The 15563-nt window shown below is 35.7% G+C and overlaps 1 protein-coding gene across 2 annotated transcripts in view; it reads left to right on the top strand.

Moving 5' to 3' along the window:
* itga8 (integrin, alpha 8) overlaps nucleotides 1-15563 on the top strand; it is a 68460-nt gene that overhangs the window by 6936 nt on the left and 45961 nt on the right. For both annotated transcript variants that reach the window (XR_016093868.1, XM_088929674.1), the window contains exons 5-12: nucleotides 214-275; nucleotides 1597-1642; nucleotides 5921-6046; nucleotides 6489-6533; nucleotides 8325-8368; nucleotides 10077-10133; nucleotides 10264-10316; nucleotides 12850-13055. Coding sequence is in view for 1 of the 2 variants with exons in the window: in XM_088929674.1 (XP_088785800.1) it covers nucleotides 214-275; nucleotides 1597-1642; nucleotides 5921-6046; nucleotides 6489-6533; nucleotides 8325-8368; nucleotides 10077-10133; nucleotides 10264-10316; nucleotides 12850-13055 (639 nt within the window). In the remaining variant the exon portion in view is untranslated. The remainder of the gene's footprint in view (nucleotides 1-213; nucleotides 276-1596; nucleotides 1643-5920; nucleotides 6047-6488; nucleotides 6534-8324; nucleotides 8369-10076; nucleotides 10134-10263; nucleotides 10317-12849; nucleotides 13056-15563) is intronic.

The raw sequence follows: 15563 nt of genomic DNA, 5'->3' as shown, positions 1-15563 counted from the left end.
TTCGTTTACAATTACCTTGAGGTTCCTGCAGTATTTTCATTATTTAGGAAAAAGATTTTTCAATTAAGATTTCTGAAGAAAAGAGAGAAAGGTAAGAATGTATCACCAGTGCCAGGAGTAACATCTGAAATTGTCTTGCGTGCAGTAAGCGGTTTTAAGCGCCAGTGTGTCCCACCAGTGTGGGAATGATTTTGGATGTCTGTCCATTGACAGGAGACCCAGACCCAGAGGGACAGGGATTCTGCCAGGCTGGCTTCAGTGTAGATTTCACAAAGGTACGCTTCTGTTTTTTCTTTCTAAAAAGGAGTGGCATGTTTATTGAATGTCTTATATTTACAGTCACTTTGTGATTACAGCATTCATGTTTTCGCCATTAACATTTGGAAAGTAAAATATAATAGTCGTTTCAACAGTCAAAACATTTTTCCTTTGAGAGTGCATTTCCTTACAAACATCTTGCTTTGCTAAAAAGTCAAGCATAATTTCAAGATTTATATTTCTATTTTCTGAATAGCTTAACAGATTTCATATGCTCATCATCATCATTATATACTGGATCCCACACAGTCAGTCTGTTATGGTACCTAATGATAAGAGAAAGAATTAGTCTCAGGACTGTAGAGGGTGTGTTACATTATTTCCACCCCATGAAAAACAGAATAATTACTGTCTTGACCTTTCTCTTGAAACCACACATATATTCCTGCATTTCCAGTTAGTCTTCTCAATGAAACACTATATGATGAGCTTATTGCATGTACAGTACTTATCTTATTAGGATCAAACAGAGGTATTTTCTGCTGTAAAAGGTAAAACAATATATATATTTCATCTCTGCGGTCTGAAATATACCCGAGGAAGGCTCCAGAGCTGAAACATTGTGTGTTTTATTAAATCTTTTTACTTTTCAATGTGAAATTAGCCTCTACTTATCCCTTTATTATATTGTTTTTTGCCATAATCATGTCTGTGATAAATATTAGCTGGGCTTTGCCTGTAATTCAAGCAATGTCCTAACAAGGGTTGTTCAAGGGTTGAAACTTTCAACCCCCTGAATCTTTTTTTAATTCTGTAGCATTGCAAATTCATATACACATTTCAAAGATAATGCTCAGTAAGTCTTTAAATAGAGGCACTGCTAGATATACTGTAATGTGAGTCATATTAAGATAGAGGATTGAGCTAGTAGCCTTATGTTTGCTGATACCTATGTGTTCATCTTTCCTGAGATGCAAAGCAAAACCTTTTAACTGACTAAAATGTCAGTTTCTCTGTTATGAAATGTGATATTCAGCAACGTTATCTAGCAAACACTTCTATCTCTGATGGACATTTTCTTGGTGTGCTGCTGAAGTGCCTGTCAGTGAATGTTAGGCACAGGAGTTTTTGATACTAAACATGTGGAACTGTAAATATTTGGTGGCACAGAGACAGCCTCAAAGCCACAACCTTTTCAATAAAGTAAAATGCTATGTATCGCAATCTGCCGGGTGCTTACATAAACTGAATCTTTACAGACCTTTTAAAAAAGTCTTTGAAAATGAATGCATTTTTTCAAAAAGGCATTATGTCAGACATTATCTTTGTTTTAATTAGGAAGGAGATCTTGTGGTTGGAGGACCAGGAAGTTTTTACTGGCAAGGTAAACTGCATTTTAACTCATTTAACGTATTTTAAAGTAAAAGAATATATATAGACTCTGTCATATGGAATTTAGTAGAAGATCTTAAGATTCATCATTGATCAACATTATGCACGAAGAAATATTAATTTAATACACAAAATGGTCATTTCTGCTTACCAATTATTCATAAAACTCATAAAAAATTAAAGCAATTCGTGGAAATATGTTAAACATCACTAAATGTTTGAAATAGAAAATTCTTCTCCGACATCATTATATCAGATAAAGTAGTATGATGATAAAATAGTTTGTGAGCTGTTTCCACATTTCTAAAGGAATGTATGTGTACCTTTTCTGTAACTGTCAAGTTGCTTACATGGCATATTCACAAAGCAGTTCATAAAGCATCAATGAAATTAGACAGTCACCTGTTTTTCTAATGTGGACTATATACTGGATATGCTGCTGTGGACTACAGTTAATAACCACTATACATTTTAAGTGAATATGTTTAATCAAAACGTGAATGCTCAAATTGAACACTTTCATGGGTGAAAGATATTAAAAACCAGCAAAGATAAACAGGAAAAATCAAATACTAAAATATGTTGATTTCATACAACTTTACCAATACTGATAATATTGACAAACCTAGAGTAAATTAGTTCAGGTGCACAAAACTGGTTAACACCTTTTTTGACAAACCACAAAATTAGTCAGGTAGTGAATTTCAGGCAAAGATTAAACTATGAAGACCAAAGTGCTTTCAAAATTATGTGGCAAGACTTTTCTACATTGCTGTCTGTCAGTGATCCCCAACCAACTTGACAGGAGCTGAAGAGGGTATTTACAAAGAAAAATGGGTGATAATGTACCAAGCCAGTGTGCAAAGTAGGTATCCATCCACCTATCCAAACAGACTCACAGCTGTATTTGCTGTCAAAGGTGCTTCTTCTACCAAGTATTGACTCAGGGAGATCAAAACATATTTCAGTTTTTGATTCTTCTTTGAGGTTTTTGAGGACAATGAAGTTATTTTTGTACATTTGAGCATGTGAGTTTTGCTTAAAATATTTACTTTTCAAGTGTGAATACTTAATTCAACGAAATGGGCCGTGATTGGAAGGGGAGGAATACTATTGCAATGCAATGTTAAAAATGAGAAAGCATTTTTCCAGAAACAAAAGGAAGTCTTCTTTCCTGAGTATGAATTATATGAATTTCTCCACCTTTTATGAAAAAAATGCACTGGAAAGTTTTCAAATAGAGGGAGTCATTAATTTTACTCAAATGCATTACAGTAAATGGAAGCAATATGTTTTAAAAGAAACAGAATTAAACTGTGAACCCTAGATCATGCTAAATTGCAATCCCACATAGCAGTACGGAATGTGTGTAAGAATATATTGAGTTACATTTATTTTTTAATTATGATTAATGTCTTCAGGTTAACTAGTATTTGAAGACCTAGAGTAACAGAGAAATGAATTAGTTATGAGGCAGTGAATAAAGCAGCACTTATGATAGTAATGGGTATCCTCAGAGAAATCTTTTGTCCAACCCTTCCTTATAATAAATTCACCCTTAAATTAGCACAGGAAATTTGGGTTGTCTATTCCTTGCTGTCTTAATGGCATTATTACAGTGAAATTGAGTGCAGTCAAATGTTCTTAATGCAGGGCCTTGAATGTTTTCATCATAAAAGTGTTCAAGCCTTATTCTAACAATGTCTTTTATGTCAAGTTGCCTCGTCAGGTCTCTGTGTAGATGTCTTAGGCCCCTTTTAACACCTGCTCTGTTCCTAAAAAGAAACATGACGTTTTTAGCTGGCTAGCATTGCTTTGTGAATTGGATAACATTGTCTGTCAAGGAAATGTAGTTCAGATCACCTTACTTGTTTTTCCCACAAACGTTACCCACATTTCACTTCTTGGTAGAAATGGGGCACTCTTTTACAAGGTAATTAATTGTATCTTCCTTATTCTGAAGAATAGTAAATGATCTGACAAAGGATCCTTGGTATCTGGGCATGAAGACTGAGATATGTTTCTGCCCTGTTCAGATGCTAGGGTTACCACAGTATCTATTGCTCTTCTGTCACTTTTCTTCTCCTTACGATACATTCACCAGTCATTATCAAATAGGTGCAAACCATTTTAATGTTTTCTGAAAAGATTTTGTTATAATAAGATGGGCATATAAGTCTGACTAAGGCTAAGCAAATTCTCAGTCACAAACCTTAATACTGTCATTTTACTTTACTTTATGACGCTTTGACGACTGTCGATGTATTTTTACTTATTATTATTGTATATGTAAGTCTATTTAGAATTGCTTACCCTGCCTAATAAAACCTATTAGCCACCCTGACATGTGTAAAATCACAAATATCCGCTTTGGTTTAATTTCCTCAGAACAAAGTTCATTATCATTGCCCTCTCTAACCTGACAATGGCACAGGATGTTCTCCAAAAGGGGAAATACCTAATGGAATATTAGAGCATTCTGGTACCAACGGGATGTATATGTTTTAATATGATGACATGTGAAAAAGATAAATAGACATTTGGGTCGTTGAACTCAAATAGAAGCAAGCAACAGCTGAAATGTAGCATTAGGTCCTTAACCTTTATGTTGACCAGATAAAAAACAACACTACTTTTTTTCCTGCTGTAATTAAAAAATAATAGTTGTTGATTTGGTCTTTATTTTCAAAGCCGGAGTGATGAATTGATCATTCTGTGTAGCCATGCAGTTAATTCCCAGCTGCTGTCTTAGAGGTAGGGATTTTAAAAATAAATAATGCCGTTGAAAAACAAAGTCAAGGTCTTTGGCAGGATTTTGGGATCTCTGGCTCAAGCTGGAAGAGTCTGTAATTTCTCCCCCCACCCCATTTCTAAAACTGTTCCTGTGCCTTTCCTGTTATTTCATCTAATGAAGTGTTTTAGACCTCTGAGTCTAAAGACATGCACATTGAGACGTGCACATTGTTTTGCACATTAGCAAGCATGCAGTTAGTCCTTTAACCTCCTTCATACATTAACACATTTAAGGAGATTTAAAACAGTAGAAGAGCTTTATGTAAACAATGTAATGCACACCACAGACTTGTACCCCCTTTGTTTGACAAAGGAATAATGAAAATAGTTTGTACAGCTTGGATGGCTTGCAGTACCAGCAGAGATTTAAATCATCTAGATTATCCATTAAGTATATAAAATACATTAAATACATTAAAATCCTAAAGGTATAAGTGGGGTTAAAATATGGCAATTAAGAATGATTGATGTCTTTCAGAAAGTTCGTCAATTATTCCCAGGGTATCTGCTCTTATTATATGTGTTGCACTCTTCATTTACTGTGCAAAGTTCCTGAAAACTTTCCATAGATGGTCTTTGTTTACTGTAAATCATTTTACACTTTTTAGAACAGAATCTTTTGAGTCGTTGTGGTTTTGTAGTACTTCTGCATGAAGTTGCAATGTAGCCGAGATAATCAGGCTGAAATCTGATGGTTAAATGAATTCCTTTTGTAATGATTCTGCATTTGATTAAGCAAAGATTTTTCATAATTTCAAGCGTGACCATTCAGACACATATGGCCTTTTGCCAAACAAAGCTGAAAGTTATTTTCAGAAATTATGTTGTTTGAGAATTTTGTTGATACATGTTGCAAACACTCAGATCATTTTTTTTTCGTTTTCAGAGTGATAATAATTAAGTCACAATTAAATCTCCAGGGTAACATTTCTTACAAATAAGATTTTTTTTCTTATCATTGTTATCTTATTTCAGGATCTAACCTTAGTTCAATTCTGAGTTTGTAGTTTCTGGTGTCTAATATTTTTCAAAAAGCATGACTAGCTGAATGCTAATGTTACCACTTGTAGCCTGATCTCAGATGGGTAACCTTTGAGCAAAACCAGGTTCCTGCTGTGAAGGGCATTGAGGGACCAGTAGGTGGTGCTCTTCTCTCTGGGCGAGAATGTAGAGTAATCTAATGCCCCAGGTTTGGTGACACTGTACTATAGGAGATGCCAACTTTTGGACGAGTCATGAACTAGAGGTATGAAGAGCGGGGGAATTCCTGAAGAGCAGGAATGTTTACCTCAATGTCTCAGCTATACTCCTGCTCATATACTCTGAGCTTGAACAACTTGTCCTACCTACAGTTACCCCTAATTTGTTTGTTAAAGTAATTTCTCACTCCTCCTGATCTAATGTGTAGTGGTTCAGTAATGGATGAAGGGGGAATCTTTTCGTTATTGGAAAGTCTGCTTTATTTTTCGACATGCAGGGCAGGTAATAACCACAGGTGTTGCTGAGATCCTCAATGGTTATTCGTTCAAAACCCTCCTGAGGGAAGTCAAAGGGGAAAAGCAAACGGGTGCTGCCCCAGACACCTATGATGACAGCTACCTTGGTGAGTTGTTCTACTGGGAGAAACCTGACATTTATGGAGACATGTCTTTTCCAGAATTCCAGAATGTGTTTGCCCATCCATGAAGCCTATATACTTTATGACTTGAAATATTCTACAGATGGTTTATTGGGCTCCTGTGGCACCCGTACTTTAGGCAGAAGCCTGCAGAGAAGACACGGGACCTGTGATACAGTTTTGCAATTTCACCCATAAAACATAAAACAGGGAGCTCAGATCCATGTTTGAAGTATGCCAATAACTCTTGATACATTTGCTGACTCAACACATGCAAAATGTCCAAATCACTCATAGTTGGCCACAAGGTTCTGCATAGGAGTAGACCCCAGACGTTGATTGCTTTACCATGTGCGTTTAGAAAAGTTTATCCTGAGTTGTTCAGCTTTTGAAAACACATTACAGTTGTTATTTGTGTGTTCATTAGGCTATTCAGTGGCAGTGGGAGAATTCACAGGAGATTCGGAGCAAGGTGAGTAGCCTTATTTAGTTTTTTAAGGCAAGACGGCATTGATTTTTATTCATTTAATTATTTACTTCATTAGAAAACGATTTTAATTAGAGGCTTCCAACAGCCAAATCATACACTTCTGTCATCGCCAGTAGCTGGAAGAAATGAAATTTCTGTTCCTTAGTGAATTTGAAAAGAGGTCTACTGTGGAAACAATGCTTTCTTTCTAATTCGCGATGATAGAATATTCTTTTGAATATTAATGTGTATATTCTCACATGCATGGCAAATCCTCGTGCAGTGCATAGAGAAAGCTTTGATTGCTTGTATATGCAAGCTCCACAGAGCAAACAGTAGTGTAGATGCTATATGGTGTCGTCCCCGAAAATGTTGCATTAAAAATCACATAATTAAACATCCATTCATTTTCTAACCACTTCATCTAATTCAGAGTTACAGGGGAGGTGTATCCTATCCCAGCAAGCAGCAGTGCAGTGCAGGATACACCCTGGACAGGATTCCAGTCCGTTGCAGCACACACAGACACACACACACTCACACCAGGGCTAATTTTCCCAGAAGCCAATTTACCTACAGTATTGTTTAAGAAATAGGAAGCAGCATATTATCTTAAGGAGTACAAGTGGTGTGCTACAAGGATCCATTTTAGGCTCGTTGCTCTTCCTGATCTGCATCAATATCTATTCTGATATAGTTAGCAAACAAATTTCTAGATATTACAAAAATAAGGCATTTGGCAAATAAACATAGTAGCAGGTAAATTAGAGAAAATAAAAAACATTGTCATGAATTGGACACATAGAGTACATGACAAATTAAATTTAGCATCTTTAAGTCCAAAGTGATACAATGTGGTAATAGAAAAATACGCCATACATGCATGACTGATTTTAGAGCTCTGAGAAGTTACACACAAAAAGGATGAGTGTTTATGTAGATTCTACTGTGTTCTAATCAAGACAGTTTAAAACTAGGGACATTTTGCAAAGAGTACAAATGGACTAGTAATATAGCATTTAGAACTGTGTTCAGCTTTGGTCAGTATACCACAAAAAGGAAAATATACAGTAGCTTTAGAAAGAGTTAAAGGAAGATAAAGAAGGATTTTTCCTGGACTCAAGGGACTGTAATTTTGAGACAGGTTAAAAGAGTAAAGGCTCCCCAGTGTAGAACAATAGAGATGGAGAGGAAATTTGGTCCAAATATACAGTATAAAATTTTAAAAAATATAGATACTGTAGCATCAAACCAGGGAACTATTTCACTCAGTGCTGAAAAACCATCACAGGGTCACAAATAGAAACTTGTTTAGGACAGAGAATTGGAATCATATTCTTAATCATTCTACTTGTATCAGGTATTAATTAGAAATATATTTCCAAACAGTGATTATATCAGCTTTAATTTTGCCAGTAAAGTGTCTTTTTAATGATTAACCCATAGAGTGTGCCTAAAGAATAAACTTGTGATAGTCTAACCTGCTGTTCTGAAGTATATTTATTTATACATATAATATATATTTGTGTGTGTAATGTGGAGGTGCTCACAGACACATCCTTAGCTGTCAGTTTCAATGTATGGATTTAAAGAGAAACTGCCCCACAGTCTCTCTGGGGACCTGATAGAGAGACATCATGTCTCCACGAGCTTTTCCTGGAGAGAACAGCAATAACATAATCAAGCTTGTTTGTGGACTTTTTTGTGACATCTTTGTACTGTATGTCTGTATGTTTTTGTGATATATTTTTATTTATGTTGCTAATATTTGCTTTTCTCCTTGTGTTCGACTAGAACTCATTGCTGGGGTTCCAAGAGGAGCACATAACTTTGGATATGTAAGTTAATTAACATATAGCCTTAAAAGAGGGAATGATTCATACATTTCTGTAGCTATAATATTGCCTGTAGAATATAGATGAAGATCTTTTTTGCAGGGGGAATATGTTAATATATGTGTCCACTGTGGGGAAAGAGCTTATCTAGCACAGTCCCAGAGGTGATGCAGAAGGGTCTGTTAATTACATGGCTTCCTGTAGCATGTGGTGTGCATTGACCCCAGGCTACTCTGCCACTGCAGTATATCAGAACCCACACAATCCGGAATGAATGAGGGTAATCCCCGGGCCTGAAGCAAGGGAATTCTGATTCAATCACTACGGACAGAACTGATGGTCCTCTGTGTGGAATCCGAGCTAGCTGTCAAATTTGGTTTGTCTTTGTAGACTGGGGGTGGTAGTGTGGTTAGACATCATGTCCCACAAAGGAGGGGGGAATCCCATTTGCAAAATCAAGCGAGTGATGCTAAAATCATGCCTCGCATATGGTTATTATATAAGGTTTGTAAAAGTCCTTCTAACTCCGTGTGACAATGTTGCAATTGTAATCGTCCGATGTTTGGGTTCCCTTTTGTTTTTCTTTGCTTTCTTTCTCAGTTATGTGCTTATGTAACTTAAGAAAAAATGTTACAGATTAAACTGCTGAACTTAAAGCGAATTCTGTCAGAGTAACAGCTCGTCAGATGTTTGTTGGTTTATACAGAAAATAACTTAATTATTTTCAATGTGATCTGTAAAAACACCAGAATATTCTGACATTAACTGATGTAATTAAGTAGCAGCAAATAAATCACGTGATGATTTTATCTCCAATGTTTGCTTAAATGATTCTTTATTCGTTGCTGCAGAGTGTTGCTTTGTTGTGCTCTTGAGGATCCTTGTGATATTTTGAGCTCTGGTTGAATGATAAGTGTCGCAGTTTAAATAATTTTCGTAGTTAGAAATTATGAAACGCTCTGTTAAAAGCAAGGGAGTTTTTATGTCCGTTACAGTAAAAGAAAATGCCTGACAAAGTAGGGCTTGGACAGATTCCAAGTGCTAGTACAAATGTGCTAAAGAAATTAGCAAAAAAAAGTCATTCCTTTATCGTATTGGCTAGCTAATGTCCTGTCCTCGTTAGTTAGAACAACGAAATGCTGTGGTGTTTGTCAAAGAAAAAAATAAAAGTATTTTTGTTTAAAATGACGGTTAGAAAGAATGTGGACCAGCGTAATACCAGCTTGTCCAAAGTCATTCATTATTAATACTATTAGTAATATCTTCGGTAAAGGCTTTGATGCATAAAATATTTCTGCATAATTAAAATATTTATGATAAAGGTAGGTTATGTACTTTTGTCCAACTGAGCAATCTTGCTTTCATAAAATATACCAACTTTTTAATGACTGATGATTAACATGCTGTAATACACAGTTTAAATTTAAAAGCTCAAATGCTGTACATGAGAGGTTAAGCTTTATTGGCTCCTCTTGGCGGTTTTACAAGGTGATTCCGGATACTTTCCGGCATGACGTCAAATGACGCGATACACCGCGTGATACTGCGTTTGGATGCGACACGCCCACCACGGTATACCGCGAAATACCCCACCCGTTTTGAATGGCTGCATCTGTATGGTGATGGTCTCATTTGTATGGTCTCAGAAAATTTGTCAGGGATTAAAAACTAGTCGGTTAAACTTTTCTGTTTTGAATCTGGTCAATTACAGGTTGCTGTGATCAATTCAACTGATTTAACCTTCATTCAGAACTTCACTGGAGAACAGGTATTTCATGTAAACCACTTTCTCAGCAAAAAATGTGTTTTATTGGATTTATATTAGTTTACGTTATCTTGAAAGTTCACTCATCTGTTGTTAGTGTCACTGTTTCAATCTATGCTTGTGTATTTTGCAGATGGCTTCATATTTTGGCTACACGGTAGCTGTGTCAGATCTGAATGGAGATGGGTAAGTGGCTTTCTTTATATTTTTGTATGATATTACTAGGTGGGAATAAAACACCATTGTTCACAAATAAAGAAGAGACCTTTTTCACAGTGTAAGAGAACATTTTCCATATTTTGTTGCCCACGCAGTGTCCTTATACTTGGTGTATTCATTTATATTATTCTTATTTCTGTTGTTTTGTATTTGACTTTTCACAAGTGGGATGTGGTTATCCAGCACACTGATTGGTGTAACTAAGGTAAGCCATGTACAGTAAAGGAACAGGTAATAGGTTTATTCCATGCTGAAAAGAGAAGAAAGAAAACACAACATTTCGGCCATGGAGCCTTCTTCAGGTTTCAACATGTACAGTAAATGCAATATTCACTTATTTGGAACAAAAACTGATCAAGCCAGTACCTCCTGAATTTCAAAGTTGAAGCAGCCCGATTTAGGTGCAAAAGGCTTCCTAAAGACCTTATTTACCACACTACAGTTATGTGTTTTTAGTTTCAGGGGGACAAAGGTATAAAAAACTTTGTTGCAAATTTTATGTAGAGCTCCCTTGATATTTTTAGGTGCTTTATGTCAAACCATGTGTAGTGTTAGCAGGTTAGAAACACACATTTGTACAGCGGTGTTACACTAACATTCTTCATTGGGAGATGCACTACAGTTCAAGAACATTAGACAGGGCTGTTGCTTTCCAAACTGTGAAAGGAAGAAGAGTCTGTCATCTCACACTCCCTGTTCCAGCTGTTTGCAAATCCATTTCTAAGGCATGTAGCTGGCACAGAAAAGGTCTTAACTTGAGTTCCAGGAGAATGCTTTATTCCCTGTCCAGCTGCAATTACACTGAAGACCCTAGTATTGAAAGGATCATTCATTAGCTGCTGAGAGGCAGGGATTCTTTTTAGTTGGTGCTCAATGAGATGTATCCTACTGTATGTAACTTTTTTTAAATAAAATGTACTGTATTTCTGTTTCAGGGAACTATATTCACTGATAGACCCATTTTATATGATTATTATTTTCTTATTATTTTATTAAATCCTTTTTATTTAATTTCATTCAAGATATGTCATAAGTTAAAAATAAAGTCTAGTTACACTAATCTCGGCAACATTTAAGCTGGTATTTTGTTATTTGTTCTTGTGAATCCTGTTCTGTGTTATGCATTGTTGAAAAACCCCCTCCACATTACTGTGTGGTCTGAAATGAGTTATTTAGAAAGATTTATTGTGCGCAACAATCCTGAATTTCATTTGTTCCAGTTTTAAAATTGATAGACTCTCAAATGCATTTGTTAATCAAAGAACAAGGACTGCAATGAGTGTTTTCTTTTTAAGTGGGACGGCCACAGACGAGAATAGAGCTTTTTGCAAATTATGTAATGCAGAGAAAGAAGAAAAAGACCAAAACTATTGTTGCAGCTATATCAACTACTGTAACTTTTCCCATGATGTCTTCCATCTAAGGCTATTCCTTGCTGTCAGCTCCATAATCTGAGTCTGACAGAGGTAGTTCTTGCCATTCAATGTGTATTAAAGACTGCTTTATAGTGGTACTGTGGTGTCTTGCTATGATTGAAAAAATATCTAGTTCTTTTTTACTTTTCCTAAAGAAAATTGCTTCAAGTTTAACCATTTTAAAGCATAAATAGCAATCAGCTTGTTTTGAATTATGTTGTCTTTTACTGAAATTTCCTCAAGTGCTCAAATGGTTTCCTTTGGTGCTACATAATAGCATATTATGCTGTGGTACAATAAATGATGTTCTCAGTTATTGAAACTACATACAGTAAGTCAGAACATATGCTTTAATTTTAATTAAAGTCTAAAGATTTACTATTTATTTACAAAACATGAGCTTAAGGATTTGCCATTTCTGATTTCTTATGTGTTTATCTTACTGTGCTGCTTTTTTTATTTTATTCACTATGAAATACTTGTGTACAGTATGTATTCTGTATTTTTAAATTAAAAGTAGCCCTACTACTTTAAGCCTTACCTACAAATGTACTTTCTTTAGTATTAAAGGAAAAGAGAGCTCTTAAAAAGTAATGATTTGCTTTAGTCCACAAATTATTTCAATAGGGTTTTAGAAGCAATTTAAATGTCCCTAAAAATAAATTATGTGTACTTTTTCATAGAAAAGGTATAATGAAGTTAGAAAATAAAATGATAGAACATGCATTCAGAAAAAAATAAAAATGATTTCATAGGTAAGATATTGGCATATAGCATTTGATTTGAAACAATGCCATCAAATTTCAAATGTGAATATAAAATAGTTCGAACGTTTAAGATTTTGGTAAGAAGGGCTTTTAAAATGATTTAAAAATTATTCTCAATTCTTGGAATAATTGTGAAAATTCTCTTTCACAGTTTATAAGTAATTGTGTGACTTGCTGCCAAGAGTTGATACCTTGTTCCTCGTTTCTTCTCTTGTCTTTAAGATGGGACACCACAGATGATACACTTTTTCTGCTCAAAATAAGCTTCAAAACTGCGAACCATCTACCAGGCTATTGATTGTTTGGTTTTGTTCTCAGGCTAGACGATGTATTAGTTGGTGCTCCCCTCTACATGGATCGTGAGTTTGAGAGCAAGCCCAAAGAAGTGGGTCGAGTCTACATCTTCCTGCAGGAAGACGCCTTAATGTTCAAGGACGCCATCATACTTTCAGGGACAGATGTATTCGGACGCTTTGGAAGCTCGATTGCTTCGCTGGGGGATCTGAACCAGGATGGATATCATGGTAAGTTGTGCACTGGACTGCTAGTGTTGTGTTTGTTGGATGGATTTTTCTGTCAAAAAAGGTGTTGCTCAACAAATAGATCAAATCTGAACCAGAACTTTGGTGCAGTAGTGCCTGTGGTTAGGAGGCTACACTGGGGGCTAAGGCACATGTAATATGGATTAAAGAGGATCCCCAAAACGTTAAAAAGAGTCAGAAGACTAATGCAATCAATCAGCATACGCCAATACAGATTTTGTCCTTGTGTCCCCATTTTAGTTCTTGTCACATAATGAAACGTGCAGAGAAACATTCTGTTTTAGTGCACAATTCTTAAATTGTGACGTGCGTGATGGGTCTCTGCGAACATTATGATAATCTGCTTAATCTTCACTATTAAAAACCCAGATACATTTTAAAACACGACAAGCTTGTCAGGAGCTGCTGTCCAGTGAGCATCACTGCTCGGTTATGTCAGCCTTGCTTTGGCCAACCTACACGACTTTATCTAGATGTTAAAATATATAACCTAATCACTAGTGACTTACTAGTTGTTAGATGTCTCGTTATGCATTAATACTGGATAGCCCAAGTGAGAATCAAACCAGAGCTTGAATGTCAAAGCAGAATGGGGACCTCATCTGTCATAAGTGCATGAGCGTAAATAAGACTAAGATTTTGTCCCCCAGTGTGTCTGCCTTCTTTCTTAACTATTCCTATTTTCATGTGAGCACTATAATGGACGCAAGCTGGGAGGGTAATTTGCCCACCCAAAGATTTCTTCATCCTGTATTACATTGCTGACTTTGCCAAGTAGCTCTACAACAGTAAATCCCTTTCCTTGTTGTTCTAGGAATATAAATTGTGTAAGATACTTAAAAATGCAAAATAAGTAAATGAAAACGGGTCATCGATCCATAATTTACGCCCATGTACCATGTTACACAAAATACTCCTCTACTGAAGAGTGAAGTGTAGATTAAAGCAAAATTAACTTCTTTGCAAAACTTGTAATCAGGATCACTGCCAGCAATTCTGGGGCCCAGAACAATTATTCCCTGTTCACCCAAGCTTGCAATAATAAATGTGAAAAACTAGATGGATATTTTTTTGCTAATGTTATGTAAGCATAATGGTATTTATTAGCCATTGATGTTAAGATTGGGAGACTGCAGCATACAATATATAAACCTGTTTTTGTTAAACATTAGGCTTTTCCATCCAGTGCCTGTAAGTACAGCCTAGGTACTGGAACTTTTTTTATGGGTATAGCTACTAGAAAGCTGTTGGACAATGTGCACAACTCTACTAGTACCGAAGCTTAGTCTTTTGTGACTTGCTTAACTCTATACTATTACTGAAGCGTAGTCTTTTGTGACCTAAACATGATCTGATCATCTTGTTGTTCATTACTCCGGCAGCATCGGATCATTAGCTGGGAAAATCCGGAAAAGTGCCTTTGATGTTCATTTTGTGAGCACATTCACACTCCATTGGCAAGATAGTAAAAATACTTAAACAGCCTTTAGACATTGTTGACCATGAATAATTCTAGATCCAGGAGAATGTACTGAGACACAGAAGATTAAGTGCGTGTACTACTCTAATGGTTACACAGGTACATGTGTTTCTATAAATATAATAATTCATAGGTTCTCCCTTTTATGAAAAATTTCAGACAATCAGCCAAAGTGTATTTAGACTGCACACTGTCTGGCAACATATGCTATGTCTATGGGAACATAAAATCATGTGATTTTGTCACCTCTTGCCAGTAAGATATATTTTTCATTTTATTAAAAGCATTGCTCAGTAATGCTTAGAAATCTAGAAATATGTCACCTGATCATGACCAAATCATGTAAGCATGCCCAGTACATTATTTTTTTCTTAAGTAAAGCCTCCAACTGTAATGCCTGAGGAGCTGGGCATTATTGCTAAACTAAAATGATCTCTAATCAGTTTTAAAAGCACTAACGAACAAACTCACTTTATACAGTAACTGATTTGTGATGTCTCTTATTACATGGAAATAAAGCTGGGCCTCGAAGATGGATCTGGTCTAATTGAATATCAATCCTAAAAACTTAACATAACTATATCAAGGTTACATTTTTTGTCAAGTTGACTTTAAATAAAAAAGCAATAAAACAGAAGAAAAATATAATATAAAACAGAAGGCAGAGGAAGATGTTGTTAATGGTGAGAGTTTTCATACTAAACACAGGATTTATTTATAAGGTACTTCACATAGATTGCCATTTTAAAGCACTTCATGCTGTTAGATGGTAACACATTTACAAGTGTCAAAGGATAACCATGTGTAAAGAAATATGAGATCTCAGCCAGTAAGGCAAATTTTACCTGTTTCAGTGAAGTCTTTGGCAAACAGCACTTTGAACAGCTGCTGATAATATGCTGATACAAAATTAAAATATAAGGTTTTGCATCAGTAGCTCACTGGGTTCATTGGGTAGTATTTTTCCTTGGGATTAAAAAAATCAAGTCATGAAATTTCCTCAAAACACC

The sequence above is a fragment of the Atractosteus spatula genome, chromosome 12 (assembly GCF_055471065.1).
Source record: "Atractosteus spatula isolate fAtrSpa1 chromosome 12, fAtrSpa1.hap1, whole genome shotgun sequence".
Lineage (NCBI taxonomy): Eukaryota > Metazoa > Chordata > Actinopteri > Semionotiformes > Lepisosteidae > Atractosteus > Atractosteus spatula.
Note: the sequence above shows the minus strand (reverse complement) of the source record. Positions and strands in the feature narration are given on the sequence as shown.